Source organism: Drosophila teissieri, chromosome 3R (genome assembly GCF_016746235.2).
Source record: "Drosophila teissieri strain GT53w chromosome 3R, Prin_Dtei_1.1, whole genome shotgun sequence".
In the NCBI taxonomy this organism is placed as follows: domain Eukaryota; kingdom Metazoa; phylum Arthropoda; class Insecta; order Diptera; family Drosophilidae; genus Drosophila; species Drosophila teissieri.
In genome coordinates, this window is record NC_053032.1 from 20,402,752 (window position 1) to 20,429,325 (window position 26,574).

Here is a 26,574-nt window from a genome sequence, read left to right on the forward strand (position 1 = left end):
CACATGGCAAAACCTTCAATCAAGTGGTGGTACGTGTTCACATACATAATCACTAAAGTACGGTGTTCGGAAACCTAAAGACCACAATACATATACAATATATACAAAAGAAGAAGCAATTTTCGCTAACCATCCGTCCATCCCACCGTGTCTGGTATAAAAATATATATAGCGTAGGCCAAAAAAGCAATTGCTGCATTCAGCTGGCGACATTTTAAAGATGCGGTGCGATGCGATACGATGCGGTTTCTGATCCCTCAATCCCCGATTACTTAAGTCGCTGTGTCACGTTGGCCAGAGCCACGGCAAAGGCCTGGAGGGCGGAGAAAGGATACTGGAAATCCAGGGTGTAGGCATTTCCATCAATGCGACCGAATTGCATGACCTGTAAAGTAGATCCAAATGTTATTTGTGCGCTCCTATAGATTGCTTTGTATGCTAAACACACCTGCTTGCCACGAAACTCGATTTGGAAGTTCTTGGCAGACTCCTGGGTAACGCGACCGCCAAAGTCCAGCTGGTACACCTGGCTCATCTCATTCCACATGGGCGCCTTATTGTGCATCACAAATTCACGACGCACTGGCGCCGGATTGGCACAGCTAGCACTGCCATTCGGCTCAATCTTGCCGCGCTTCAGCTGTGGATAAAGATTTTTCCATCAAAATATTTTAAGTTTATAGATTAACCAGCTTACCTTCTGGCGCAGTTGGGCCTTCTGGAAGGTTTCCAGGTCGCGATACTGCTTGCCATTGCCCGTGTTGTTGCTCTCCTCACCGGATCCATTGGTCTGGTTACCTTCATCATCGGAGCTCTCGATAATACTCTGTTTCTTGCGCTGACGCCGGTTTAAAAGCGGTGAATTTAATATGTGGCGAATGGGAGAGTTGCTCTGCTGCCGTTTGTTCTTTTTGCTGGCTGCCGGAGACGCTGGAGAACTTCGAGGCAGTCGTTGTGGGGTTGAAGGAGGCGTCAGACGACCCTCGTCTAGATCACGAAGACGACTTATTATGTTCTCCAAAGTAGTGAGGGCCTAGCATATGGAACATGGGTTATTAAAATTCATCGTTACAATTTATCATCACTTACCTGAGTATGCAGAGAAACGGAAGCCTTGGCCTCCACCGGTGTGGCTTCCACAGTTCCACAAGCTGCTCCCGTGATCTCCGGCTGCGGTTGCCGCTCTAAAGTACTGGCATTACTAGAACCATTGAGTTGCGCCTGGGCTGGCTGTTCTTTGCGCCTCCAACGCACCTCGGACAGCTGCTTCACAAAGCTGAAGCCATTGTCCTGCTTCCTGCCCAGCAGTGGAGTCGAGTTCTCCGTGCCCGACGTTTCCTTACTGCGGCCGATTCCAAATCGATGTTTCCTTGTAAAAAGGGGCGAGTCCGTGAAGCTAGTTATAACATCGAAGCGTTTCTTGGGCGCTGGCTTGGCCTGCACCACAGGAGGCTCCTTGGTCGGCTCCACAGCGGGCACGGCGGATGTAATCTCATCCAGGACGGAGCTCGCCGAGGGCTGACACCGTTTGCAGGCACTGCTGGGGCTCATGTTGTTGCGGCACTTGAAGCACAATGTGTTGGCCGCACTGCTGCAGGCGCTGCTATCGGAGATCTCCTGGAGCTTGCGCACCACCTGCTCGTGCTCCTTGCTGGACAGCTTTGTCTGTAGGGACAACAGGTCGCAGGAGTCCAGGCTCTTGGACTTCCCAGTTTGCTGCAGCTTGTGCCGCCGGGCATCCTCCTGCTGTTGCCTTTTCCGGCGATTCCTTCTCTTGTCCACCAGTATCAGCCGCTTGTTTGGCGCATCCTTACGCAGAGCGGACAACGCTTCGTCGGATGGCGTGATGGCCACCGAATCCAGATATCCCACACTGCAACTGCGCGTAATGGAATCGGGCAGGGCAGGAGCTATTGAAACCACTGTTGGCGTCCGTTTCATGCTGCTGCTACTTGGCGTAGGCGTTGGCGATTGCGTCTCCTCATCGATATACAACATCTCCCGTCGCTTAGCCGTCGAGGATGTCGTTGGCGCCGCACACTTAACCCGTGCATCCATTCGCTCCAGATTTAAATTGAGGTTCAGCGGCACGGGATTCACATGGCTGTTGGCCGAACGCACTGGCTCCGACATCAGGGCATTCTTCACCTGAACCACATTATTGGCATAGTCCGCATTGCTCGAGTACGACATTAGGGTGGTCTGTCCAGCGGCGGGCACTGCTGGACGCTCGAAGATGATGTCCGAGGGAGCCACTGCATTCTTGGGACTCTGCAGCGTGGGCACTGCTCCATCGCAGTACAGCGGCGAGATGGCGTGACGCGACTGGCAGCTGGAGTTGGAGCTGGAGCGGCTGTAGCTGTTTTTGAAGCTGCTGATCGTTTTGGGACGCGTTATGGTCTTACTGCAGCTGGGTCCAGGACCCGAGCCATTCGACGGAGCCTGGTGCAGAAGCACAGTGGTTGACTGACTGGCTGCAGCTCCTGCCTCCTGGGATTCATTGGATGAATCATCATCGTAACTCTCCGCCCGAGCCAATGGACTTAAACCCGCCGACGAGCCAGATCCTCGTTCTCCGTTCACAGTCAAAGAGTTCTTGTGTCGCGCCAAAATTCGATTTGGACGTGGTGACATGGGCGCTATCAATGGTGCAGATGCTCCATCGGTGAGGCGACGTTGCGGTATTATCGGCGGCTTTAAGGAAGCCCCATCCTGAGTGGTGATCACATTAACCTGCGGCACTGCATCGTGATGTATTCCCTGGAGCTGGTGATGCTCGTCCTCGTCCTCAGAGAATATGTTCGGATTAAAGCTGGGATCGGGACCAGGTGGAAAATCGTCGCGCAGCTCGGTGATGACCAGCGTCATTTGACGCGGCTGCAAATGCAGTAGGGACGTCTTATAAGTTACTTGGCCTAAATTGGCTGGGACGGTTTTGGCAAGTCCATGGATCTTGAACTTGGTTCCCCAAATGTTGGAGGTCACCTCGACCAGCTTGACTTCCTGCTTGAGAAAACGAAAAGAATCAGTGATGGCGTGGGTCTTCTTTAGAAGTGAATGTCACCTACCTCCGGCAGTGTGTCCACATAGGCCAGTTCATCCAGGCTATCAGGATCGTTGGTTGTGCCGCCACCAGAAGCGCTCAGCCGATCGCCCGCTTGGTTGCGTCTCTTTGGACGCACTCGCTTCTTGCGCGGAGTGCGTGGGGAGCCGAAGCGAGATCTCTCCTCGAAGTCACTGTCTGATGAGTCGGTGCGCCCACTATTCCCGGTGGTGGTGGACTGGCTGGAGCCCGAGGAGCTCTTGGCCTCGGCGGAGTATTGAAAGTACAAAGGGGAATCTGTCGGAAGAGATCAATATTAAATAACTTTTGTCTATCATTATTTATTGAGATACCTACCATTAACTTGAGGATCAAAGATGACAAACTCGGGACGAATCTTGGAAGTGCGCTTGCCCTTGAGCAGCGGCACCAATCCGCCCAGATACTCCAGATACAGCGTATAGCAAGTACCAGAGCTCAGATTGGAGTCGTCATCGTGCCGGATCATGGTGCAGTGCAGCCGGGTGGAACAGAGCGGTGGTCGCGAAACAAAATCACGCAGCGACTTGAGGTCAGGTACACAGCACTGTATACATGTATTCAATTAGTAAACCAGAAAATTGCGTTATGAACTTAACTTACTCTTATCGTTTGAGCAAACAGATTGCCAATGAGAGACTTAATCCTAGAAGGCAACGGCAGCAGGGGCAGCAGCGACTCGGATCCGACGCTCGCCTGGATCTCCAGGCGGCACAGCAGCTGCAAGGAGGCCACCCGTCTGGAGACCCAGGCAATGTGGACCTGTGTCCCCGTGGCGATGAATAGTCGCTTGTCGTTGTGGCCCCAGGTGATGGCCGAAACGGTGGCGGTGCTGCATGGAATGTGAGCCTGATACAGACAGGTGCCCGTTTCCGTGTAGAACTTGACCAGATTCGTGTAGCTACTGGGCGTGCCCATGTCCTCTGTCTTCGTTCCATCCACTCCCGTTCGCAATGTTCCCGCTACGGCGAGCAGCTCGCGGGAGTTGCTCCACTCCATGACCATGCCAAGGGCGCCATTAAGGCATGTGTTGATATGTGCGGGTAAGACGTCGTCAAACGACTTTAGCAAGTAGATATATCCATTCTGGAAGCTTACTGCTAGGACAAAGGAGCGTTTGGCTATGGGAAGGACAAATATGCGGGTTAAATTGGTTTATCGTCTTCCATTTGGGTCACTCACCCGCATTGGTTACACCGGGCTCCGCCTCCTCGCCCTCCTCCATCTTGAACTTCTCGCAGGACCAGGCCATCGAGGTAATGGGCACATCGTTGGACAGCTGAACCTGCGACACCATCGCTCCGTGCACGTCCATCACGATAACCTGACCCTGGGTGGTGCCGAAGTACACCTGCTGGTCGTCGGGCGTCCAAATGCCGCAGGTAATGGTGGACTCCAGGTTGAGCATGGAGGACCAATATCGCTGCCCAGCCACGGATCCCACCAGAACGAAGCCATCCTGGTAGCAGATCAGCGCCATGCGGCCATCGTGTGACCAGGAGAAGTGGGTAACCGGTGTGTTCCGATCGTTGATCAGCTCGATGGACCAGCGACCCTCATACTTGATCCACACAAAGATGATGCCCGAGCTATCGCAGGAGGCCAGCTTCTGATACGGTTCATTCCACTTGACCAGGATAACCTGTTTCCCAAATAATATCAGTTATGTAGGTACTTTAAGTCTCGGCATGGTGACTACACAACTTACATCCGATCTATGGCCGCGTAGGTTATAGTTGGTCCTCAGCGGATAGTCCATGTTCTTGCGGCAATGTGAGGTGGTAAAGGTCACGCCCACAATGCCGCGCACATTGCCCGTGGCCAGCCATCCCTCCTGGTAGTAGTTGGTGCGGTTCAGCTTCCATCCCTCGTCCTGAAAAGAGTCAAGAAAAGAAAAGCCAGTTGAATGGGATGTCCACAGCTGCCGACAGCTGCTTGGCAGTGCGCCTAAGCAGTCGCCAATTGCGAGTCAAGTGCCCGTTGCTGGCTTCCAAAACGGATTACCGCAGGCTCGAGGTCCGTCGTCCCTGGCCCATTCACACATTTGCCACCATCGACAGGCGGCCGGTTGGCTTGGTAAATATGCTCCACTTTCCGACTGCATCGCTTTATTCCTTACTCTTTGAGCCGATCAACCTGCCAGCTGCCTATTTCGCAGCCCGAGGCTGGGCATTTTTACTCAACGCTTGTGGATTGCCAGGAACTCGGGGTCGTTGGGGTATGCTCACCATGGTGATGACAAGAAATGCTCTTTACTTTAGGCATGTTTTACGTTCTAGCTTCATTAGGAGCTTAAGTCAAACAATCCTTTTTTATTTCCTAATTAACGGAGTGAACCCAACATCAGGAAGCAAGATTCAACAATCGCATGTAATAAAGTACTTTATGCTAAAGTTCCTTTGCTTCACTACATTTAAACTCGGTTCAAGTTCTTTGTTTTTACAAAAATCGTAATTATATTCCTTGCTTTGCTTCTTGTGCAATCAAAGTTAGCAATCAATACGTACGTACATAGTTCGAAACGAATTCGCTTATATAAAGGTAAATGAGAACTTGGCACTTGTTTGGGAATGAATTGAAAGCAATTATGCCATCCAATTAACATTTCAAAAGCTTCCCACAGTCGCCATCAGTCAGTCGAGCATTCATTCTGCAACTTTTAACTGGGTTTGTTTGCCTGCTGGGCATTTTCCCGCTGCGGGCTTTCTTTAGGCAAACTCTTTGCCAGTTTATCAACTGCAGCAGCAGCTGCTCCCAATGCTCCTCTTGCTGCTGATGCTGCTGCAGTGGCACTCAACCGCAGTTCCTCCTCCTGTTTTACAATTTGATTTGATTGTCGAGAGCCGCCAACCGCCCAACCACCCAGAATTGATTGTTTTTCCGGGCGGGGCCCGCTCACAAAAGCTTAGCCTACATTTCGGCGCGCAGCCGAGGAATATTTCAATTTAAACCAAAATTCGGGCGCTTTCAGCATTTTGGCTAATCCCCGCTAAGCCGAATGGGCGTTTTTTGGCGCCCAAATCCAATTTGTGGGGCATAAATTAAAATGCCGCCGCAGTGGCAAGAACAAAAATTACGAAAATTTGTAATTTCCGTTTCGGACAGTGGGCGGCGGACAGTGGGTGGTGGGCAGTGGACAGCGGACGCAGTGAACCTTGCTGGGCCGTTAGCCAAGTTAATTGCTTTATTGGCCTGATTGATTGGCGTGCATATGCTGATGTCCTTGCTGATTCAATTATATAATTGAACGAGCAGCACACACACTATCTGTCATGCAGGCCATCGAATGGCTCACATCCAGGCTCACCATGGCTCATTATGGCACAATTGAGCAGGGAAAACGCTTCATTGGCAACAATTATGAGCAGCCGGCATTCGTCATTCCGTCATTCGCCATGCGGCATTCCTTTGTGGAGTGTTATTAACCTTTCACTGGGCCACTTGAACCGAATCTGGCCCGTGCTCTTGGCCAAAATAGATGCACTCGAGAGCCACTCGATTTTGCATTTTCCACAGCATGCTCGATGGCACTTCAGCTTAATAAGTATATCACGAAGCAATAAATTGCTACAATGAAATCGTTTAGAAAATGCCTGGCGAATCAATCGAATTATGCCAATGTTTGCTTTAAGCATTCAACTGCTGGAAATTTCCGTTTTCACTTTGGCTAATGCAATTTCCCTCAAACGCTGTAATTTCATTTCATCGCAAACAGCAGCAACATCAATGTCAAAACGGTGACATCAAGGCAACGGCGCTGACAGCCTCACACTTTGGCCACGTCTTTTGCTCTGGGCCTTAAATGTTCAAGTGGCTACTTGTAACTTGTTAGCCGTTTGGCGAGGTTGACACCTCCTCCTGCCCGTCTGCTGCATTCGCATTCGCATTCGCTTGGAAAATGACCTGAGAAACGTCTGAGTTCTCCATTTGAAATATTTAAATTCGTTGCGACAAAGTTTCTGGTGTGTTCTGGCCCGTGGAGAGAACATGGCCAAAAACCAGATGCCTGCCTGCGATTATGCTGCAGTTGTGGCTGCAGCAGCGGCAACATGGGCTCCATAAATTATGTTGCAGCCATTTGGCACACGAAGCGGCATTTCCTTGCCGCTCCATTTCGCAAATACACAGCACACACGCATTTAATTAAAAAGGCAGAGAACATTTTTAAGGCTAAAAGCGGCAGCACCTGACTGACCGACCCCATACATTTTCCCCACTTTTCGCGCACATTAACCATAATTGCAATTTATTATGCATGCCAATGGCAACTCGCGACGCATTCGCATCCGCTTCATTATCCTCATGAACACGGCACTAATGGCCCAAACTGCGGATAAACGGACAACTAATGCTAATAAGCATTTAATGCATTAAATATTTGGTTCAACGCTTCACAAGTGGCCCATAGAACATCAGAATGCTGTCATTTATTAGCCTAAAAAACCTTTATAAATTATAATGCGATTTTTCATATCAAAAGGCTATCAAAAGGCTCTTTTTGAACGGCAGAGCTGATAAACATTTAATAAACTGTTTAGCTAAAATGAACAAATCGATTTATTCACAAAGCCTAATGTCCAAAAACCTTTGACTAGCTGAAATTGTCCGCAAATATGGCAAACATTTAAAATATATTTAATGAATACCCAATTATGCTTTTACCAAAAGCCTTTGATCTCTACACTAAGCCAATAGAATTTCAACTTATTTATTAGTTTGTCAAATGCCTAGCAAGTGGACAGCACAAATTGATGAGCTTATTGCACTTTCCAAGAACACTCTAATTTATTGATAAAGCCAGAGAAAATTGTTCAAAATTTCCTTTGCTAAGCAGGAGAAGGCTAATAAATACATTTTCAAAAAAACTTTAATATAAAGTGTGGCATTTTGAAAATGCCCCGAATCGTTTGAGCCCGCATGACAAAGTCAAAGAACTCTTATGCAAAACAGAGCACTTATGCCCATGTGCGAGTATATATAGAAGGCAATCTATATGTGTATCTTTGGGCTATTTTTGCACCTTTTGCAGCCAATTTTAAACGCCATCCCGAAGGCTGTTTTGGTGCTGCTTGTGGTCTTATTTTCGGGGTCGTTGACAAGGAGTTCAAAGTGTGGCCTGGAAAGCCATCGAATCCATTCGGGTCAAGTGTAGAGGCAACTAAAAACAACTTGGAGATGGAAAAGAGAACTACCAGCCGCCGGACTGATGCCAAAGAGTTTCGAGAGCATTTTCAATTTTCATCAACTCGCCGTCGTCGTTTCGCAAACATTTTCTCTCGGCGAACGAAAGTGAATTTACGGAAAATAGCGGCGATCCATCAGCACTTGGCCTCAGTTGCCAAAGATCTTTTGCGCCGTGCGATCGACGATCTCTCTCGTGCGGATACTTCTGAAAATGGTCCACATTTTCTAACTACCAAATTCGAAAACGTATCAAAAAATATGTGTGCAAATTTGCTTTGGTTGGGCCTGATTGCCTTTGTGGTTTTGGCCAAAAGTGGCGACTCCTTGGCGACCAAACGCTACTTTGGAGTGGGCGAAAGGGTGAATGGAGACCAGCTCCTGGTCAAGGATGTGCTCCATTCCCGTCCAGCCAGCGGCGGCGAACTGCCCGGAATGACTTTCACCTACGAGGTTCTGGAGCCAATCACCTGCGTCGAAATTCTATCGGAGGAAGTGAGTGATACTCATATATTCTACAATATATGAGTATTAAACTTTTACTGTTTAACTTTTATGGAGCTCTCAAAGAAAATATCTAAAAATATGATAAATATAGTTTGACAGGCGAAAGAATAAATCGATTTTGTTGTGTACACAGCACAAACTTGTCATGTAAAAAAGATGCAAATTAGTTACGAAAAAAAACTGTAGACAGAAAATATTGCTGCATAATTAGTCAGAAATTGTGTATTTTGGGTTATGAACAAGTGAGCTTTATGTGCGGATATTCTGTGGCTGACCCCTTGTTATTTTAATATTATTATTTTTTTTTGTTATTTTGCACATGCACGCAACGAAAATAGAAACAGAAATTGACATTTTTTTCGTCACAGCCAAGCGACAAAAAGTTTGGCCCATAGATGTATATTTATATCCAGTGCCGGGCTGTGTTTACCACAAGTATATCTACTCGCTCAATATATTTTCATATTTTTGTTTATTAGCTTTGCCCTAAAATATGAGGGACTTGCACAAGTGAGGCGCACGTACTATTGCTAAAGTGTTCAATCTATCGACAACTGGGTCGATAATTGAAAATGAAATGAATAAATATGTACTAATACTAATAATACTCGTATTGTATGAGAAAATCGCATACTTTGAAGCCAATAAAAATAAAATAGCGTGAGGAAATGTGGCAATTTGGCAAAGCCGACAAGTTAAATGGGCAAAGAAGGTGGAGGGAAACGAGTACATATTATTTCTAGAATAACAAGAAGGCAAATGTGAGCTGAATGCATTTTCGATTTGAGCATCTTTGAAGGCAATTATGACGCGGGATTTTCCCTAGAAAATACACCGAATTATTCGTAAATCAACTTTTGGCGAAGTACATATACGTAGATGTCCGTGAATCTGATTGTCAGACCGAGTAAACAACTCGGAAAAATGTGGCAATCGCTGATGGATGTTGCCGAGATGGTCGCGCCCGATTGGATCTGTCCAAATTGGCGGGGATTTCTCATTTGGCATTCGTTTTCCATTTCAGAACATTTCGGCGGAGGTGAAATTCAGCTTGGTGAATCGCCTCATCGTGGGCATAATCCAATTGGCTGCCACCAATCAAAGCGTTGACCCTGCTGCCACTCCCGAGGAAGCCACTATTCCACCAACCGCCGACTTCGATGTGACCATCATGGTGTTTGGCCTAAATGATACCTCTTCGCACTTCGATCCCGCACTGGTCATCAATCGCGATCAGCAGTTTCAGGGCGAAATGGAGCCCTACGAGCAGATCTTCCCAGAACCGGATCAATTCGTCGAGGTATTTGACAACAACAGACGAGATGCTCTGGAGATCGACGAGGAATATGACAATCTGTCCGAGGAGGACATCGAGAGCTTTACGGAAGGTCCTTTCGTAACCGATTACTTCGATAAGCCAGACAAGTACATTGAAGTTGGCAAGAGGCAGGCGGGCAAGTTTATCAAGCATACTATGCATATGATATCTAATAATTCCCTACCTTTTAGGCGATGAACTTCTTTACAACTGCTATCAGACATCGCCGGATGATTCGGAAACGCCAACCAACCATTCGGTGGTTTTCTACTACATCGACAATAATTCGATAACATACGTAAGGTTTTCTATACTGGATGTGAGTATTACGGGCTATGTCTTATGAGTATCAATGGACTTATACAATTGGCACATTTTCAGCACTATGCCAATAGAAATATCTCAGACGCAGATTATAAAGCGCCCCAGGCGGAGTACAGTCACTATACGAGTGGCACCCTGAAGGCGGTGATTACGGATTTCGATTCCAAAAGCCTCTTCGTCCAGATGTACATCTACGGTTATCGAGGCCGCACGGCGCCGGCCAGCTATGAGCCTTTCCTGCCGCCGCCACTGTGGCAGAAGGCAGTCCTGGAGTCCCGGACCAAGAGCAATGCCACACCGCATCTGACGCCGCTGCAGACGCTGCAGCTGCTGCTGCTGACCGGCCAGAGGACCACTCCGCCGCCGGAAGCCTTCAACGGCACCGTGGAGGCGAAGGAGGAGCAGCGAAGCATTCGGCCGGAGGAGATGATGTTCGAGCGGATCCAGGATGAGAGTGAGAAGAATTCGGCACTGCGCCAGATGAACCAGAGCATGGGAATGGGCGCTCTGCTGGGCCTGCTCTTCCTGATTCTGCACAACTAGGTAGCCGGGGGGGAATCATTAGTTAATCCATGGAAAGCTTTATGCGTAGTCTTTAGTCCAACATTCTGTCTATTGTATTTTACGAAATAAACTTTTGGCCTAAGCCAAGGCACACACACACATACACTCTTCCGCAAATTGAAAAAGTTGCGGCGAAAGTAGGTCATGGCGTTGGCTTGGCCCCTGGACACCCAACCCCCAATCCCCAGAACCTTGCCCAAACCGCACCCACAAACACTCTCACATGCGCCAACCCCTGGCCCATAAACCAACTCCCTTGGCAAATTATCTGCGTCGGCGGTGGTTGATTTGGCCTGGCCAACACAGGGGGAAGGGGGAAGGCGGAAGTACGGAAAAACGAAAAAGAGTGGAAATCCAACTGACGACAGCGGCCGTTTTCCAAAAACCCATCTATCCAACCATCCACCCACTCAGCCACCCACTCCCCATCGAATGTGTTTATTTGCTTGGACATTAAGTCGGACCCAAATGTGTCCTTTGCCTTGGCAATTTATGTGCCTTGTATTTTGTTTCAACGCAGCGAAGAGCAAGTAGTAGCATGAATTGGGGAAAAAAGGCAAATTTGTGTAACATCGGGAGGCGAGAAATCAAGAGTGCCACATAGCAAATAATCCTTTAGGCGCTTAAAGTGTTTCGTATGGGCTCCCAACTCGAGAACACAGCGTTTGTCAAAGAAATCTAATAACTTTTATTTCAATTTCCTGCTAGCAATGGCTACATATCCATGTGACAGTCGTCCTGCGGCTGCAATGCTATTTCGTCCTTTGTTCCATGTCGTTTGCAGATGGCAAAGTACAAAATATAAAGTACAAAATACGTAATGCTACCTGGGCGTCTGCAGCAGCAGCAGTAAAAATGTCACAGCCACACCGAGGGACCAAGATGAAACCGTAGAGGGATAATGGCTTTCACATGGGAAACGGACGCAGGACACGGGACGAGGATGGCGACGAGAACGACTGTCCGGCACAAAGGACATGTGACTGAATGAATGACTGCACCGGAGTTGGAGAGCTTCGCAGATTGGACTTTTACCGCAGGGGGCACGAATGCCCGACAATATTTATGTTTAATTTACAACTGAAATTAAACAATATTTGCACCACTTGCCGCGCTTCCCACAGTCCAAAGAGGAAAACTTTGTGGAAACGTTTAAAGGAAAATCCTGGGCGTGGAACCACCAGCTTGTGCGGAATTGTAAAAATGTTTCTTTTTATGCGTGCCAGCGCTTACAAAAGTTTTTATCCTCGGACTTATAATTCAGGAATTATACGAGTGTATACACAAGCAAATACTTGCTTAACACACTGAGGAAATGCAAGACCTTTGAATAAGCAATGAAATGAGGAAGACATAAATGGAGATAATAGGTACACTACTAAATACTAATGAGAACATATTCTTCAATATAAATCTATTTTTATTTATTTTATATATATATTATATTATATTATTATTTTTTTTATATATTTTATTAGGGAATAGTTATTTGACTACATAATATATTTTGGGTATCTTTTGTGTTGTACTGGGTTTATTTCTCAGTGCTCGTAAGCGTGTCTGTGCCACAAGGCGTGGCATTGTAAACAATATGGATAAGCAGCGCACAAGTGTCGTCCGCCTCCAAGCACCCGGCAACATGGACTCAACTCGATATCCGAGGCAAGCCAAGGGCACCCAACCCAATCCAATTCCAATCCCAAGCCCAATCCCCAATCCCCGTGCCGCATCCCACAGCCCAAGGCGACGCCATAAGGGGTGACGTGAGCTTTTGTCAATAACTTAATAACTTAAAATATGGTTTAATGCTCACGTAACAACATTTTGCCACTTGTGCCGTGCACATGTAGGTGTGAAAGGCTTGGATGGCTGGCAGAGGTGGTGCTGGGAGGTGGGTGGTTTTCGAGGAAGGTTGCTTAAGGTCTCATCGCACCACTCACACACCCCCGCCGCCTTCCATCCTTTCAAAGCCAAGGAAATATCCACCGACCAGGACGACCAGACAATGCCAATGGCAATGGGAATGGGATTGGGATTGGGTTTGGGAATGGGACTGACTGGCAACTGGCAACTTTTATGGGCGTGCGGAAAAGTGGTTCGGTTCCTATGGCTTACAAGTGTATACACAGGATATAGTCGTACTGTGGCGATATAGCCTTATTCGCCTCCCGGCATTGCGCACGTGCTCCACCTTTTGATCCTTTTTAATGCCAGGCCCAAAAAGCGATATCGATTTTTTTTCTCGTATGTTATTTTATTTTTTCTTGTTGCCTCTGCCGCCGGAGACGCATATGTGTTCGCATTTAAAATAATTACAAAATATACAGCACGTTGCAGACACGAAAGCTTACAAAGAAATATTTTAAGAGGTATTGCTGTTAATGTGATTTACAAATAATTAAGAAGTAAGTTTTTCACGTGCGATTTCTAGAATATTAAATTTAAGTGGGTTTAAGATGCACCAACTGTTTTTGCCCGAGTGCAGTAGTTAATTGGAAGTTGTATTAGACATAGAATGTGTTTTAGTGTATCCTCCGCATTTTTGTTGCCCTCACATGCGCCCCATATGCGCCATTACCACAATTTGGTGGGGGCAGTCGCTCCAGTGCATCCTTTCGGCTCCAGCTGCACATAATACATTCGCTCTGTTTTTGTGTGTTTTGGAGACAAAACTCAACTCATTAGCGTTGGGGCAGAGGCGGTGCCACATCGGGATCCCGTCGCCCCACAATGGGAACACGGGGCGTGGCATGTGGGCACATGTCTGGCTCACTGGTTTCTGCATTTGAATTTGCATTTTATTAAATTTCAAAAGCCCTTCACACATGCCCCCATAACCGCACCCCCCCATCCACTCTCGAGTGCCCACCTGAAGCCCCCATTGTTAGACAGGTGGATGGTGCACGGTGGTGCAAGGTGGTGCAGGGCGGTGCAAGGTGGTGCAGGGTGGTGCAGGGTGGTGGTGATGATGCCGAGTGCAAAAGGTTGAGCATTGCATATTTATGCACTTAATAACGCATTTTAGCATGCTCAAGTGCATCTCATCTTTTGTTACATTTCGCAGGAAAAATAAACGGGGGCTGGGTTGGAAAGTGGGTTGGTTTTTCTGGGGTGGATGGAACAGATGGAAAAGCGAGTGAAATACAAACGAGACAGAGCCAAATGAGTTTTCCCTGTGAGAAGCAGCCAAATGCTGCCTCTGTGAGTTGACAAATGGAGCATGAGAGTCGCTGACATGTTCATATGCAGAATCCATTCTCATATTACATGAATGCTCCCAGTGAAATGGAAGCGAAATGTACACAAGAAAGGGAATGAATTAAAATGCATAAGGACAACACTGTCCAAAGTGGAATATTTATTGTTTAATCTCAATAAGAGAGAATGTATATACTGGATTTTCCATATCCTAAGGCCCCCCAATATCAGGATACTAATGCATTTTTCTCGTTTTGGAAAGTGTACCTACGGCAAAATGGAAAATCGAAATCTCCACAAATTCGAGAGGCCATCCAATCGAATTCAGAGCCTGGGGACCACAATCAACTTTAGTTCCTGCATTCCCGGCCAGCGTCACTGGCATCACTCTGGAATTATGCAATAACAATGGCCAGGCAGTTGCATAATTGATTGATTGAATCCGTATGCAACAATTGCACAGAGACAACTAGTTGGCCAGTGAGTGGCTAGAGTGCTCCGAACGGGAATATTGCTGTGGGCTTGTCCTTTCCGAGCGACCATTGTGGCCAAGTGGCAGGGACGCCAAAGGACAGAGCACAAAAACCGCAGCTCCTGGCGAAGGACTCGATGGAAGGCAGTGCAAACAAACAAACAACGAAATGCTGGACAAACCAATCAATGACACAACTGAAAGCCACAACGTCAGCCAAGCCAAGTGTGAAGAGCCAAGTGGGAATGATGGAGCAGTTAGACACTTGGAAAAACTATCTAGCAGTGTAATGAATAAATTGTAAATTAAAAGAGCCTTTAATAGATTTTTTGGTAAGTTTACGCAGGGAAAAAAACCCCTTAGACATGTTTTTAATGTTCTTATATTGTATAATATTATAATATTTAAATGCCAATTTCTCTGTGTGTACCAAGGAGTCATCGCTCAAAACATGTGTGGAAGCGTTGTGGGCACATTAAATTACAGTTTTCAGAGCCAAGAACAAACAATCGAAAGTGCAGACGCGCCTCCAGCAAAAAGGATGTGTGGATGTGACGTGGCCAAGGGTCGATGGTATTGGAATCGCACGACACAAAAGGAAAAGCGGCGCCAATCGGGAAAGCCCCGCCCCGCCCCCTCGACGAGCCACTGCGTCCTTGGCCACAATGCTGTCTAATTGAAACTGTCGCCGGCAGAAGCCTGGTCGTAAATCAGGGCCAGCACGCGAAACTAAGCCAAGTCTGTTTCGAGATGTTGCCGCTGCCTAAACAATTAAAAAGTTTTCAATTAACTCGCGCGCCGCTACGAAAATTGGCACTTGTAATCGGCACCTGTTCAACAAGCGTAACAGAACAGCGAGGCCTGCGGATGTTTTCCCGGGCATAGCGATGTTTTTCGGGGGTTTCTGTTCCTGTTTAAATAAGCCTAGAAGGGTGGGGGGCGGTGGCACTACCACAAGCAGGCACGTAATACATTTATTACGCGTGAGCACGCCGTTCCCTGATGAAAATCTCTGTGCGTGTGTGTGTGTGTGTGCAAATGAGTTTCCAACATTGCGTTGCATACTTTCGGGGTGGCAAAAGTTAGGCTTTAAAGAGCAAAATGCAAATGCCCGTGCTTTCTAGTGGCTTGGGAAAAGGTATAGTGGCAGTAGAGGTACTCACTTTCCGTGCACTTAACCCTTCTTTGCTGCTATAAATCTGTATAGCAAAGTGGTACTTTAAAGCATTGCCAAACAAAATGAAGACCGGCTATGATTTAATTTTCCTATTAGGTTAAACATTAAACATACGAAGACTTGAACCCACCCACTCTTCAACAGTGTGCCACATTAAACCCCTTTTGCAGGGCACACACTTAAAGCGGAAAAGCGGAAAGGTGGCAAAAGCGGGCCATTATCCTGATCCGGTGGAAATTAACTTAGAGCACGCAGCGCCAGCACAAAATGCGCGACTGAGAGCATAATGGTCTGCTGCACATAATTAGCCAGTGGCTGTCCGGTGCCAAAGGCCATTCAAGTGGTTTTGTGGTCAGTGACCAGCTTTCAGCAGTCGCAGGATCCCTCAACTGTCGCTGGGATTGAAAAGAACTCAATTATTTTTTACTGCGCGTAATTAAAACTCAGCAGAAACACATGGAAGCCGGGGGAGGCGGAGATCCTGGCTACAGGATTGCTCAGTGTCAGTGGCACTGGCAAATATTAATGATGTTAAACCCTCCAGCAACGGCTAATGATGATACTGCTACTGCCACTAATTCCAACGTTCGTCGACTTCATCAGCAGTTGGCAAGTTAATTACGCTAAGTGAACCATTTCAGCTAAAAGCCATCATCTTCAGAGCTTCGTCTACAGTAAGCGTCTTCAGCAACTTCAGCTCGAGTGGAAATTGTTATTCTTTTTGCATTATTAAAAGTTTGGCAAGACCAGGCAAGTTCATAAAAATGCGCCAAACTCCTGGGCTTGCCATAAATATGCAAAATATATATTCCCATATTCAGCTGAAACTTTTTATGCCTCATGGGCCGCACACAATTTTTAAGCATGTGGTTGAAGCTCGAGCATATAAAAAATGCATTACTTTTTTAGGCTTAAGATATTACACTGGCCAGTAGAAACATTTTAAGCTTTCTATTTATAATTTCAATCGCCGGAAAACCTATTCCTCAAGAAAAGTGTTCTCCCCAAAAGTGTGAACAAATTTCCACTTCTCGCTATCGTTTCATCATTTAGTTATCATTAGATTTCATTTGTTATGGATTTTGCATAAAGCCCAACCCACCAGAGATGAAATTACGATGTTGAACCCGGGGATTTCCCATGAAAAAGGCGACATGTGTGTCATGTGCCAGGCTATTAAATTTCATTTTATGCTTTCAGTTTTTGGTCCTTGTCCTCTGGCATGTCAATTTGCTGCCTCAATTTATGCGAAAATCCCGCGACAGTTGTTCAACCCTTAGAGTAACGAAAAAAGAAAAGGAAACCAAAAGGAGTCCAGTCCTTGTTTGAGAGGTCCTTTTTCTACAGAAGTGCGAACAAACAGAAAACCAATACAGCAACAAGCTATGCCGACGATGACGCACTTCATCATAAATATTCTATTAATGGCAGTGCAGTTGTTAAAATATTATGATGCCATGAAAAACTGGACTACTTTTTGGTGTGGGGCTGTGGCGGGTACTTAAAAAATCACTTCGAAATATTTCTCGCTTGTTTTAATACGCACTTTTTCGCTGAGATGATTTATGCGCGGGGGAAATGGAAATGAGAATAACTCCCCAATGGGTTCGAATTTGTTTGCGTTTGGGGGGGAAAATGTCTGCTTATCGCTCGTAAATTGCTGAAAGGCGTAACAAGAAATTAAGCTTGTGGCTTAACGCACTTGCAACTGAAATGGCAACGCAATCGGAATGGAAATGGAAACGGAAATGGGTTCGGTTTTCTGTGTGGTGGGGGTGGCATTACGAGGGTAACGATGCCACAGACACGCGTCCCTCACAAACCTCGACACGTGTCCAACTTAACACTAGCTGCTGGTCACGAACACCTAAACAAACTGGTTGTTGGTCCTGATTTATACTCATTGCCTATACTTTTATGCATCTCCTTCCTCACTACTGAGTTTCTTTAAGTGCACTCGCTCGTGTTGAAAACAAAATTGAAAACAGTTAAACAAATCGCAAGCGAGTTTATTGCTGGAGAGTGGTGCGCATCGCGGCACAAAGGAGAGGTCCATCCAGATAACCAGCCTAACCAACACATTCCACTCAGCCAACAAACATATCCCACTCGACCAACTCGTCCAACTCAGCCAGCATATCCAACTCATCCAGCATATCCTGCATATCCCGAGCTGAAAAGGACCGCAGCCAGACGAGGATCCACTTGAGGCTGCGTGGGCGGCATTCACTTAACTTTAATTTTGCGCTACAGAACACAAGAGGATGGAGTCAAGGAGCCGAGACAGACGTGATTGGATTTTTATATTCAATATAAAAAGGATTATATGGCATTTGTTGTGCAGCCATTGAAAGTTCATAATGATTGGAAAAGTTAGGGCCACGCAGCAGACGAACCCACTTCTTCCGTTTGAGCTTTGGCTTTGGCCAACACGTGGCGTGTAAAATCAATTTTAAGACCGAAATGAGTGCAACGTGGCCATTAGGGACTCCTAATCCAGCGACACCTGCCATGTCCTTCAAAAGGCCTTAAATGGGCATACAGAAATAGCTCCTAGCGATGGTAAAAGCCAACGGGGTTTTCGGGTCTAAGCACTTCCGGTGTGAAAATGTTTGGCATGTGTGAAGTATCCGGTGCCTTGTGAAGATTATCTAGATTATATGCAGAGATGCCATGGAATAACCGAGCAGAAGCCACTTTCCAATTTAAGACCTTACCAACAACACCACCAACCATTCCGGCTAATGGATAATGGCCAGCGGTCGGTCCTAATAGTTTCGCCTGACAGTTTAAAGTGCCGGACAGTTTAATGGACCTTGTCCAGTATTTATTGTATTAATATTGCCAGCGCACAGCCTTCATGCACACTAAGAAAAATTAATGGCAGTTGCGAATGGCTGTGCTCTATAATTAAATTTAATGAGACGTATTCGATGGGTTTCACTAGGATTTTGAGGAAACCTTTTTGAAAGTGTCCAAGAGTATGCCACACTGTTGCACTTGCTTTGAAAGATTTTTATCATTTTAAGCTCGGCAGACTCTCCAATTTGGCTTAGTGATGCCTTGATAGGTTCCATGTTAATGGCTTGTGGCCTGGCTAATAGTTAATGACTGCGTACTCACCTCGGGTATATCATCTGGCACCTTTCCCATCCATGATAATGAGAGTATCGTGCAGTCGCATTTTGTGTTGATGTTTCGCTCGAAGTGTAAATGCATTTTATGGCCCAAAAGCGTAGGCCAACTAACTAGATCCTCAAGTGCTGGTTTTTCTGTGGTAGCTATTGCTGCTCAACGCCGATTTAAGCCACAAACATGTTGCTAAAATGAAGAGGGAGAGAGAACAAGAAAAAGAGGAATGGGTATGAGTTTCATTATCGTTTAGTATAACATGCCAATAACTAATTTACGATGAAAGCGAAATGGAGTATACTCGTATGTTGCCGTTGTCGCTACTCGTGTTCCCAATGTTGTTATTATTATTCTGGTTACTGCTGCTGCTCCTGGTACCTTATCAGGCCAAAACACACACTAGCACACGACCGAGAGCTGCCTTTCGGGTCATTGGATGGGCTACGAACGGGGATTTATTGATGGAACGGAACGATGTTCCGCCATATGTTCGCAGTGCTCCCCCTAAAACGCTATCAACTTCATCGTGCTTCTTCAGGGGTTGACAAATTGCACCACACACACACACACACACACCAACACATGCACACGCTGCGGTACAAGGAGCAAACACACACCCACGTATACGACATAATTTGAAGCATGCTTTTCAGGGCACACTAATTGGTATTAGTGGCTAAGTGGATGTGTCCTATCTTCCTTTACTTTGCCATTCGCCAGGATAACCCACTCACACATACACGCGCACACGGATCTCATAAAAATCCTTTTTACCAAATGGCTTACATGCAAAATATATATGTATACATCAACTGGCACTCAGACTTTGAAAACTTTATGCGGAAGTCGAATGCCTCGGTGGCCAAAGTTTTTGAATTTGTTGATTTTGTTATGCTTGCTCTTGAAGGGAAAAGTTAAAGAGTAGATAAGCTTGGCACAACAATTAGAAATTATTTAACTTTTCATAAATTAATTCGCAACTCAAACCATTTGGGAGATAGGATAGCTGATAAAAAAGATACTGACAAATTTTCAGTTTTAAACGACATATTTCAATCTGCCAAAAGCACAATGCGCCCCTATTTTTCAAATATTACAAATGGTGAAAGCCAAAGCGTTGTCAAAACTTCTCCATCACTTTCGCAACGGCACTCATTTAAATAATTTAAAAAGTTTTCGGGCAAAAAGTCGAGTAAAGTCTTGCTGGGCCAAGAGCTCTGGGCAAAGGAACACAATCCCTCGCTGAGCCAAGCGGAGCAGAGTCCTTCAGTATGAGAATGTTTCAAATTATGCTTGAATAATTGATATGGCTTGTTGCTGTCTGTTGTCTCGTTTGATGGCTGCTTGACTAGCCGGCTTCTCGTTTTCTGTACTTCGTCTAGGCAGCATGGCTCTGCACTGATCAAAAAGAAGCTCCTTTAATGGTATGAAAGTGAACGAAATAAGAAAAGCAACTGTGCTGCCTAAAAAGACTTATTTATTTGGAAAGCAGATACATAACACTTCTATAACTTTGATTGATCTTTCCCCATTACATATGATTTTGTACAGTGTATTGCCTGCGGCTGAGGGAACTTGAGGATGAACACGAGAAGTAGGGTGGCCGTCCAGAGACAAAAGCACACACGCATTTGCTTCAATTATGTCGTGAGCATTGTCTGATTGAATTGGATATGTGATATACCATTTTTGATTGCGTATACGCCCCGGGGGCGAGCCATCATCAGGGTGGGCATGTGAGAGCCAACTAATGGAATCTTTCGGCAAGGATTTGCCCTTTGCCTGCTTAAATATTGATAAAAAGCCAACTACCAGTCGCTGTAAATTGAAGAGTCCTTTGAATTCCATTTCAATAACACACAGAAAGACAGGCAGACAGAACGGTGAGCGAGCGAAAAAAAAATAAAGAAAAACATACAAAATGGGAGGAATGCATTCTCGAGTAGTTCACGAGATGAATGATTGCACATTCACCGTGGGGCACATTCCGAACGTGTTACTTTCGCCACTCAGCGATTGCCAGACAGCCATTGTTCGCCCGCTTTTAAATTGTTCAACGTGCCGCATTTGGCAGCCAACCTGCACATTGCCACCCACTCACCCGACTCACAGACCCACCAAAAACCCACCGAATCCACCTGCAGCCTTTCGGCGCTTTCATGCGACACTGAGCACTTTTTTAGCCATGTGCGGTTCATGGTCGCCATAACGCGTCAGAGGTACGAAAATAACTGAGGCGGCGTTGTCGGAAAAGCTGTCGAAATGCCAGTCAGACTTTGGCTGAAGCGAAAACGGCTGCTTCGAGTTCGGGTGGCGCAGATGGTGCAGATGGTGCAACGGACACGACAACCTGGGCCAGACATCATGAAATATGCATTTAACCATCAACAATGGCAAGCAGCCTTGGTAATGGCCACCAGCTAAGCTGGCGAGTAAATGGAGCCAAAATTACTCGGCACAGGATTACTTAATCCATTGCAAATGCATTTTTGCGATTGCACTCGATTTACTGCACCCAAAGGCCAACAATGGCGTTGTGTAAATAAATCAATTAAACAATTGATTCAATATCCATCAATTTGCCATCAAAATTTCAATTTGTTTTCCTTTGTATTTACTACAACACACTTTACTCTATTTTCCCAAACAAAACCCCGAAGCGTTCTACCTCCGCCTGAAATATATATAGGATTTGTTTCGGCTTTGCCATTAAAAGTTGATTAGGTGGAAAGAAGCAGAGGCGGAACACACATCGTTGTTCACAAAGTAAACATTCGCACTCTCTGCCTCCTTCTGTTGCAATTAGCCTGTCGAAATTAGATTGCGTATACGCTCCGTGGTACACAGTTTGCCGTGTAAGGCGCTTAACTATTATGTAGTCGTAACTGCTGGCGCTGTTTGGGGTAAAACTTTTGCGCTTCGCATCATGTTGACAGTGGTACCAAATATAGTATTTACATTGATACGTTCTCTTATATTTAATGTTTTATATGTTTTTAATATAGTGTTTTAGGTAGCTAAGCAATTGATCTTAGAGTTCGTATTATATTTTATTGTCACAAGCTTATATTCACTTATTACAGGCTCAAAGTATTATGATAATTCCATCTCATATTTACACTGTGCACCAGATTAACATTCGCCCCCACTTTATAAGTAATGCATAAATGTATATTTATGTGCGGGCCAGTGGCTTGCCAAGCCACCCACTTAATACCGCTAAAATCCTGATTTACTTTTTTATCCTTCGCGCATGTCCCTCCATTATGTCTGCGAATTAATTGTGGCAATTTGCTTTTGATCCTTGGGGCACAGGACGGAATTTGAATGCACGCAATTATTTCATTTTCATCATGCTTTTCATCTACCTAACGAGCTGGCATTGTTCATATTTTTCTTGTCCCTCGTTTATGTCTCGGCTATATTGCTGTCAGCGGTCCGGGAATGCCCTTGAACCGCCTGAAACTAGCCCAGCTCCTTCCCTTTGTATATCGTATATCGTATGGTGTGGCACGGCATTATATACATAGTATAGCGTAATGGAAGTGCAGCGGTGCATGCAACAAGAGCAGCGAATACAACAAGAACCACACTGCAAAGTCGAGTGGAAGGAACGAGCAACTTTGTGCCCAATTCGAATTTTCTGTGTGCGTTGCCCTCGACTCGCAAAGTTTTGTGACGTCGGCCGCAGGAAAATATTCCACATACCACATAGCCACATAGCGTTCACATGACGACATGTATCGGCGAGGTATTTATGCCAGCCTTTGGTTTCCAGTTTAATATTTGGGGTGCAAGGGCCGCTCGTAAATCAAGAGGCCTGGGTAGTAAAGTGCCCTATATGGCAAATGAATAATTTGAAGTTACTCTAATTGCAAGTCCTTTGCAGTATCCTTTTCGCTGCAACTCTGATGGATTTAATGCACTTCTATCTATTTCTACTGGTGTAGAATGAATTGAAATTATGATCAAACTTTCCAAAAAGTTACTTGTGTAACTTATATTCATTTTTTAAACCTTCAACTACAATTTTGCGGCTAACTACCGCTGTGAAAAAGGATCTAATCCTGGCTTCGGTGTTCAGTTTCCCCTAATTATGTGTGTCCGCTTTGTTGTGTGCCGCATGCCAGGCAACCAGTGGGATTGAAACAAGTTCAAAGCACACGTAACACCACCCACCACCCACCACCCACCCACCAGTATTTTCGTATGCCCCCAATGGGGGGAAAGTAATTGCTGGGAGCTCAGTTTCCACTGCCCGTGGGGCATTCGCTTTAATTAGCCACACGCCAGCAAGCACAAGAAATGCGTTTGAAAAGGACAAGAATCGGTGGAAAAAAAAAGCGGGAAACAACAAAAGGCGACACCAAATAGGATGTGCATGCATTTAATTGGCAAGGTTTTCCACGCCAAACCCCCCCTTACCCTTTCCCTTAACTCTTGCTGGGCAATGGAAAGCCCCGCGGACAGGGGAAAAGGCATAAAATTTTTGCATAAATGACGAAATAAATGACAGCCAAGAAAAGCAACATTGACAAATACGCACCCCGTGGGCCAGAGGGGGTGGGAAAAAGAGCTCTTTGGGGTGCCGGCAAAACATCGAATGTCTTTCTATATGCGCACTGAGCTTTAATGGTGGAAAAGCGATGGGGAAAACACTGGGGAAAACGCCATAGAAAAGCTGACGCTGGGCTCCTTACCCAGCTTTTCCCTGCTGCCCTCCATTGTTCACTGCCGCTTGTTTATTGACGTTTTTCTGGGGGCTGCGGGCGGGGGGCAGTTGGGGGTGTGTGTCGTATAATTTGTTTCTACTTTAACCTAACCCAAACCACCCCGTCCCCATTCCCATCCCCGTCCCCGACCCCAATTCCATTCCAATTCCGATTCCCGATCCCATTCCCCGTTGGAAAACATGCTGGGGAAAATTGTGCGCCTCAGTGGCGCTACGGAGTTACAACTACCCAAAATGTATCTGGGTTTTTGGGTGCGTTTTTCCTTCTCCTTGGCAATATAAACAATTTTTCCATTGCTTCCATGCCGGCGCTGCTGCCGCTTCAGTTATGCAAAATAATCAACATGGCAGCTAGTCAGAGATATTGGCAAGGCAAGCAATAACACAAACAATAACAATCACACAAAAAGCAACAAAAAATTGAAGAAACAAAAACAAAAGCAATAGCAAAGGCAAAGCCGCCTGTTGTCAATGGCGAAAATATTGGCAAAACATTCGGAAAAAACCGCAAATCGAGCAAACTGCACTTGAACTTGCCACAAAGAGCCGCCACATCGTCCTCCCGACGTCAGCTCGAATTATATAATGCAAATCGCGACAAAATACAGTCAAGCATCTTTAGCTTGAACAGCTAACTTGAGAGGAATAAAGCTGTAAAAACTATTTAACTTCTAGATTATCGCAAATATATTAGAGATAGCTGCATCAATATCAATGAAATCTGATAAAATTGTAGAAATTGTTCTCATGATCGCACTTATTGCGATCACACTGTACTTGCGAAATGGGGGGCAGGGGCAACTGAAACGCAGCGAAATAAGACAAAATGTAATGACCTTGGCAGCAGCGCTAACACACATTGCCACTCACACACCCCCGCATTCGAGCACACACAAACTTAAAAATAATTTCTCAAAGAGAAGCGCCAAGAACAAGCACAACAACAAGAACAAGACATTGGCGGTCATGCGTTGACGTCGCGGTCGCGGCCGCAGCCGCAGTCGACGTCGACGCTGGCAGCGGCATCTAAATTATGCAAACTGAGAAATTGCGGCACACACAGCTACACACACACACACACACGCACGCACAGACCGTCCAGATGTCGCCCCAATGCAAATGTAACGGTTATGTGCTATATGGCTTAACTGCTTATCGTCCCGGCTGACCAAACCAACTAACGGAATTTCAATTTCGGCACGCATTTTCCACGGGCTTTTTATAGGCGTGTGCTCCTGATTGCCCTTTTTCTCCGGCCGTACTTTTCCCGCCGGAGTCGTATCACGATTAGTGCACAGAAAGAAAACGTTACTACGATTCTGAAACTTTTCCAACCCCGGTGCGTTTTGAACTCAGTCCAGTTTTTCAGTTGAGAGCTAGCTTATGATGAATTTGATAACTTGACCAAACAAACACACATACTAAATTGAAAAAAAATAATTTGTCAGCGGTCTCCTGTTACACTTTTCTGTTTGAAATAGACCTCGGATTTCAGTGCAGGGAAAACATAACACACACGTAGTAGCCAACTGCGAAAGCCAATGCCGATCGATTTTCACTGTCATTGGTTGTTTGATGCGGATTAATCGAAAACGTGCGTGGGCAGCTCACTCAACTGAAACTAGAAACGAAACCGAAACGCTGGGAATTTAATTCGTGTGAGCTGGGCAAATAGGGCTGATAAAAAAAAAAACTTGTAACCAAGGCAAGAGCTAAGGCATCAAAGCACCTGTAATTAGCCCAGAATTTTGAAGTTTTTGTGGCGCCCGAGGTGTTGTGCTGATGTGGCCACAACAAAAACTTAGCCACATACGGTGAAACTTCCCTAAGACGAACCATTCTCCGCCCTTGATTAGGACTTCTTACATATTTTTAAGCTTTTTTGTTGCAAAAAAAAACAGATTATGCTGCAAAACCGTAGTATTTCGTTATTCTGGACCAAATCATATTAGCAGTGTATGAAATATTCTGTTTTTATAATTTCTGTTTTTATAACTTAATTAAATAATAACGAAGTCTTAAAAAGTCAACTCTGCCCAACTAAAATTTCTATCAATTCACGACTTTAAAGAGCCTTAATCGGTTGAGCTTAGGCAGTTTGGCCTGTAGTATAGACATTCGCAGTGTCCGTGGCTTTGGGCCAATCCACCACCAAGCGAGAGAGGCTAAAAGGATGTTTGCCAGCCAGGGGACAACGGAATTCCGCAACTCACCTGTGAAATCCCCGCCCCCTTCGCGGCTGCTCCTGCTGCTAGTGCTGCTGCTTGAAGTAGCGATGAAAGTGCTGCTGCTATGGGAAAACTGAATTGATCCAATCGAATTACTGCTTTTCAAGCGAAAAATTGGTGCAGCGCCAACGGAATCGAGTGTGTTCTTGCAACTGTTTTTTGGGGCAGACGTTCCCGTTACTGTTTCCCGTTTTCCTGCGATTTTCCTCTTCTTCCTGCTCCGCTCACACACGCACACAGATGCAAACGGGGAACGCACATGCAGCGCGGTTGGAGTACCGTTAGCACACACTGCTTGCAACGACGCCCGAACGTGGACTGTCTGAGAATTTGGATTCCGGAAAGTTGGCAGGCAAACAGCGACGAGGATAAAAGGGGGGACGGGGGCGCCCGGAGCGCGCCTGCGCTCTCAAAAGTCCATCCGCATCGTTCTTATCAACGGAACTGTCAAACTGACGGAATTTACGCGCTCCGGTTGTTGTTAACGGGTATTGATTTTCTAGTTACTGTATTAACTTTGTATTAATTCTTTGTGCTAAACCTAAGTTCTACCTATTTTTTCTATGACTACAATTCCTACACTTTTCTATGTTTTTTTTATAAACATTACTTTGCTTTCTACATTTATTTATAGTTTTTGAATAAACAAATAAACAGCA

The 26,574-nt window shown here is 45.8% G+C and overlaps 2 protein-coding genes across 3 annotated transcripts; one reads left to right on the forward strand and one right to left on the reverse strand.

Moving 5' to 3' along the window:
- LOC122620060 (tubby-related protein 4) lies at positions 1–26,296 on the reverse strand. 2 transcript variants are annotated; one of them, XM_043797339.1, is made up of 11 exons: positions 25,901–26,296; positions 18,947–19,144; positions 4,791–4,955; positions 4,265–4,724; positions 3,686–4,203; positions 3,401–3,629; positions 3,069–3,340; positions 1,090–3,003; positions 698–1,033; positions 449–640; positions 1–385 (listed from the first exon to the last, which is right to left on the reverse strand). In XM_043797339.1, exons 2-11 carry the CDS (start codon positions 19,040–19,042, stop codon positions 269–271), a joined length of 4,299 nt encoding a protein of 1,432 aa, XP_043653274.1. In that variant the 5' UTR covers positions 19,043–19,144; positions 25,901–26,296; the 3' UTR covers positions 1–268. The 2 variants fall into 2 exon arrangements, with proteins under 2 accessions (XP_043653274.1, XP_043653273.1); XM_043797338.1 differs by having other exon boundaries at positions 1,090–3,006.
- LOC122621910 lies at positions 4,994–11,077 on the forward strand. Its single transcript, XM_043799928.1, has 5 exons — positions 4,994–5,158; positions 8,405–8,758; positions 9,795–10,224; positions 10,280–10,407; positions 10,470–11,077. Exons 1-5 carry the CDS (start codon positions 4,994–4,996, stop codon positions 10,953–10,955), a joined length of 1,563 nt encoding a protein of 520 aa, XP_043655863.1. The 3' UTR covers positions 10,956–11,077.
- Positions 26,297–26,574: the final 278 nt, after the last annotated feature.

Excerpts from the sequence above, each read along its gene's own strand:
- LOC122620060 (XM_043797338.1), bottom strand. The coding sequence starts at position 19,042 with ATGCATTTACACTTCGAGCGAAACATCAACACAAAATGCGACTGCACG. Across the intron at positions 4,204-4,264 it reads GCCCGGTGTAACCAATGCGG|CCAAACGCTCCTTTGTCCTA; the intron begins GTGAGTGACCCA and ends TCCTTCCCATAG. Across the intron at positions 641-697 it reads AGGCCCAACTGCGCCAGAAG|CTGAAGCGCGGCAAGATTGA; the intron begins GTAAGCTGGTTA and ends CTTTATCCACAG.
- LOC122621910 (XM_043799928.1), top strand. The coding sequence starts at position 4,994 with ATGTCCACAGCTGCCGACAGCTGCTTGGCAGTGCGCCTAAGCAGTCGC. Across the intron at positions 5,159-8,404 it reads ACAGGCGGCCGGTTGGCTTG|CACTTGGCCTCAGTTGCCAA; the intron begins GTAAATATGCTC and ends GCGATCCATCAG. Across the intron at positions 8,759-9,794 it reads TCGAAATTCTATCGGAGGAA|AACATTTCGGCGGAGGTGAA; the intron begins GTGAGTGATACT and ends TTTCCATTTCAG.